We start from the raw sequence: 3,993 nt of genomic DNA on the forward strand, positions 1-3,993 counted from the left end.
CCCATCCCATCCCCATCCCCATCCCCATCCCCATCCCCATCCCCATCCCCATCCCATCCCCATCCCCATCCCCATCCCCATCCCATCCCCATCCATCCCATCCCCATCCCCATCCCCATCCCATCCCCATCCCCATCCCATCCCCATCCCCATCCCATCCCCATCCCCATCCCCATCCCATCCCATCCCCATCCCCATCCCCATCCCATCCCCATCCCCATCCCCATCCCCATCCCATCCCCATCCCCATCCCCATCCATCCCCATCCCCATCCCCATCCCATCCCATCCCCATCCCATCCCCATCCCATCCCATCCCCATCCCCATCCCATCCCATCCCATCCCATCCCCATCCATCCCCATCCCCATCCCCATCCCATCCCCATCCCATCCCCATCCCATCCCATCCCCATCCCATCCCCATCCCCATCCCCATCCCCATCCCCATCCCCATCCCCATCCCCATCCCCATCCCCATCCCCATCCCCATCCCATCCCCATCCCCATCCCCATCCCCATCCCCATCCCATCCCCATCCCCATCCCATCCCCATCCCCATCCCCATCCCCATCCCCATCCCATCCCATCCCATCCCACCCCTCCCACCCAGTCCTGCCCCTCCCACCCCACCCCTCTCTCCCATCCCATTCCCAGTCCCATCCCACTCCATCCCAGTCCCCCCCACCCCACCATGCCACCCTCTCCCCCGCTCCCGGCCCCCCCCCGCGCCCCCCCCCGCTACCGCCGCCACCCGAAGCCCCCCTACTCCTACCTGGCGCTCATCGCCCTCGTCATCCGCGCCGCCCCCGGCCGCCGCCTCAAGCTCGCCCAGGTACCGACCCCCCCCACCCCCGGGACCCCCCCGAGACCCCCCGGGACTCCCCAACTCCCCCAACTCTCCTCCGACCCCCCCGGACCCCCCCCATCCCTTTCCCTCCACCCACCCCCCCCGGGACCCCCGTGTCCCCCCCCGCCCGCCCCGTCGGGGCCGCCTCACGCGGGGTTTTGGGGGGGCCGGGGGGGTGTCTGGCACCGAGGGGGGGGTCCCGGGGGGGTCAGAGCGGACCCCGCACCTCTGCAGCCCCCCCACCCCAGCCCCCCCGCGGCGGGGTAGGATGGCCGGCGCCGGGGGGTCTGTCGCCTCTGTCGCCTCTGTCGCCTCCCTCTGTCGGGCCGGTTCCCCTCCCCCCGCCCGCCGACCCCCCACCCCCACCCCCGGCGGGGACCCCAGACCTCCTGACCCTCCCCCCTGCCCAGCGACCCCCCCCAACCCACACCCCCGGGGGTGCCGCAGCATCCTGGCCCGGGGGGGTCCCTTGGGTCAGAGTGGGGGTCCCGGGGGTGGGGGGTCCCCCGCGGTGGGAGGTGGGTGTCTCTGGGGTGCGGGGGTTCCCTCAGGGTGCGGGGTGGTCCCCGTGGGGGGGGGGTCCCTTTGGGGGTGCTGGTGGGGTCCCACAGGGTGGGGGTTGGCCCAGGGATAGGCGGGGGGGGGGGGCCGGAGATGCGTGGCTGGATCCAGCCCTGGGGGGATGGGTGTTGGGGGGATTTTGGGGGGGGGGGGTTTGGGGGTGCAGCCCCCCCTCACCCTGACGTCCCCCCCCCCCAGATCATCCAGGAGCTCAGCAGCCTCTTCCCCTTTTTCGGGGGGGGCTACCAGGGCTGGAAGGACTCCGTGCGCCACAACCTCTCCTCCAACCCCTGCTTCGCCAAGGTGGCCTTTTGGGGGGGCCGGGGGGGTCCCCTGGGGGGTGCGGAGGGGCTGGAAGGACTCTCCAACCCCTGCTTCACCAAGGGGGGGTCTGGGGGGGGTCCCGGTGGGGGTCTGGGGGGTCCTGGGGAGCCCCTAGAGGGGCCGGTGGGGCTGGAAGGACTCTCCAACCCCTGATTCACCAAGGGGGGGGGCTGGGGGGGGGTCTCGGAGGGGGGCTGGGGGTCCGTGAGGGGGTCCCTCAGGGAATTTGGGGGTCCCTGGGGGTGTCGGGGTGGGGGCTGGGGTTCCCACGGTGGAGCAGGGCCTGGGGGGTGTCATTGGGGGGGGGTGTCACTTGGGGGGTGGCAAGGCTGGAGGGCTGCCCTTGGGGTGGGGGGGGCGGGAGGAGAGGTGGGGGTCCCTTGGGTGGGGCAGGGGTTGGGGGTCCCTGGGGGGGTTGTCCAGGTTTGGGGGGAGTCCTGGTTCGGGGGGTCCTGCTTTGGGGGGGTGTCTGGTTTAGGATGGGGGGTCGTGGTTTGGGGGGGGGTCGTTGTTTGGGGGGTTCCTGGTTTAGGGTGGGGGTCCTGGTTTGGGGGGGTCCTGATTTAGAGGTGGGTCCTGATTTAGGGTGGGGGTCCTGATTTAGGGTGGGCTCCTGTGTTGGGGGGGGGGTGTCCTGGTTTAGGGAGGGGTGTGTTTGGGGGGGTGTCCTGATTTAGGGTGGGGGTCCTGACTTAGGGTGGGGGTCCTGCTTTGGGGGGTCCTAGTTTGGGGGGGGTCCTTGTTTGAGGGGGGGAATCCTGATTTGGGGGGGGGTGTTCCTAGTTTGGGGGGGTCTGGGTGCTGCAGTGCTGCAGCCCTTCTCTGGGTGCCCCACTCCCGCAGGCGCAGCTGGGGGGAGGGTGGGGGGGCTCTGGGCGCCCCTACCAAAGGGTGCACCCATGAGTGGGGGTCCCAGCAAAGCCCCCCCCCTTTATGGCAGGTGCTGAAGGACCCGGCCAAGCCCAAGGCCAAGGGCAACTACTGGACGGTGGACGTGAGCCGCATCCCCCCGGCCGCCCTCCGGCTGCAGAACACGGCGGTGGCGCGGGGGGGGGCGGCCGCCTTCGCCCGCGACCTGACCCCCTTCGTCCTCCAAGGACACCCCTATAACCGCGGGGTCCCCCCCAAACCCCCCGCGCCCCCCCCCGCCCGCCGCCGCCGCGCGGCCGGTTTCTCCATCGCTTCCATCCTCAGCGATTTCCCCCAGGGCGGGGAAGAGTCGGGTAAATCGGGGACCCCCCCCCCGCCACCTGCGGACCCCTCCCCAAATTCTTTGTGGGGTTCAGCTCCCGTCCTCCACCTCGCTGCCCCCCCGGCGACCCCTTGGGCGCCCCCCACGGCTGCTCCCTCACTATCGGGGGGCTCCGGTGCCCCCAGCTCGGAGCCCGACGGGGGTCCCCGCGCCCCCCCCCCAAACTGGGGGCAGCTTCCCACTTCCTACAGCACCGCCGTGGCCCCCAACGCCGTGGCCCCCCCGAGCGGCTCCCCTTTTCTCACCCTGGGTTGGGGGGTGCTGCCTCCCGGCCCTCCGCCGCCCCCAGGGGCCCCCCCGGACGCGGAGGGGGGGGCACAAGCGATGCCCCCCAATAAGAGCATCTTCGATGTGTGGCTGAGTCACCCCGGGGACATCATGCGCCCCCCGCTCCATGGCTAGAGCCCCCCCCCCCAAAATTGTGGGGGCCGGGGACCTCCGGGGGGGGCACGGTGGGGGCTATGGGACCCCCCCCACCGCCCTGCACCCCCTGGCACCACCCAGCACCCATCAGTGACTCCCAGCACCCACGCACCCCCCCGTCCCGCCCCCCACTGTGCCCAGACCACCCCATCACCCCCCGCCGTGTCACCCCCAGCACCCACTGCCCCCCCCCTCCCTCCACGATGGCACCCAATAAAGGTGACACCGATGGGTGACGCGTGTGTCATTGGGGGGGTGGGGGGAGGGTCTGCACCCCCCAACCATCCCATCCCCCCCCCCCCCCCCGGCGGCCCCGGGCCCGTTTTGCACAACAAAGGGGTGGCGGCACCGGTTGGGGGGTGGGGGGGAGGGGGGAGGGGGAAGGGGGGGAGGGGGACAGGGGGGCCTGCGGGGTGGAGGTGGGGAGGCTGGGGGCGCTGGGGGCACTGGAGGGGCACTGGGAGCACTGGGGGGCACTGGGGACACTGGAGGGGGCACTGGGGACCCTGGGAGCACTGGGGGGCACTGGGGACACTGGAGGGGGCACTGGGAGCACTGGGGGGCAGTGGGGGGCAGTGGGGACACT

General features: G+C 72.0%; 1 protein-coding gene across 1 annotated transcript; it reads left to right on the forward strand.

Moving 5' to 3' along the window:
* The first annotated feature begins 691 nt into the window (after positions 1 to 691).
* Positions 692 to 3,615, forward strand: FOXH1 (forkhead box H1). The gene is made up of 3 exons (XM_064440572.1): positions 692 to 832; positions 1,607 to 1,711; positions 2,673 to 3,615. The coding sequence occupies exons 1-3, from the start codon at positions 692 to 694 to the stop codon at positions 3,384 to 3,386; spliced, it is 960 nt and encodes a 319-aa protein (XP_064296642.1). The 3' UTR covers positions 3,387 to 3,615.
* The last annotated feature ends 378 nt before the right edge of the window (positions 3,616 to 3,993 follow it).

The sequence above is a fragment of the Phalacrocorax carbo genome, unplaced genomic scaffold, assembly GCF_963921805.1.
Source record: "Phalacrocorax carbo unplaced genomic scaffold, bPhaCar2.1 SCAFFOLD_315, whole genome shotgun sequence".
NCBI classification, from domain to species: domain Eukaryota; kingdom Metazoa; phylum Chordata; class Aves; order Suliformes; family Phalacrocoracidae; genus Phalacrocorax; species Phalacrocorax carbo.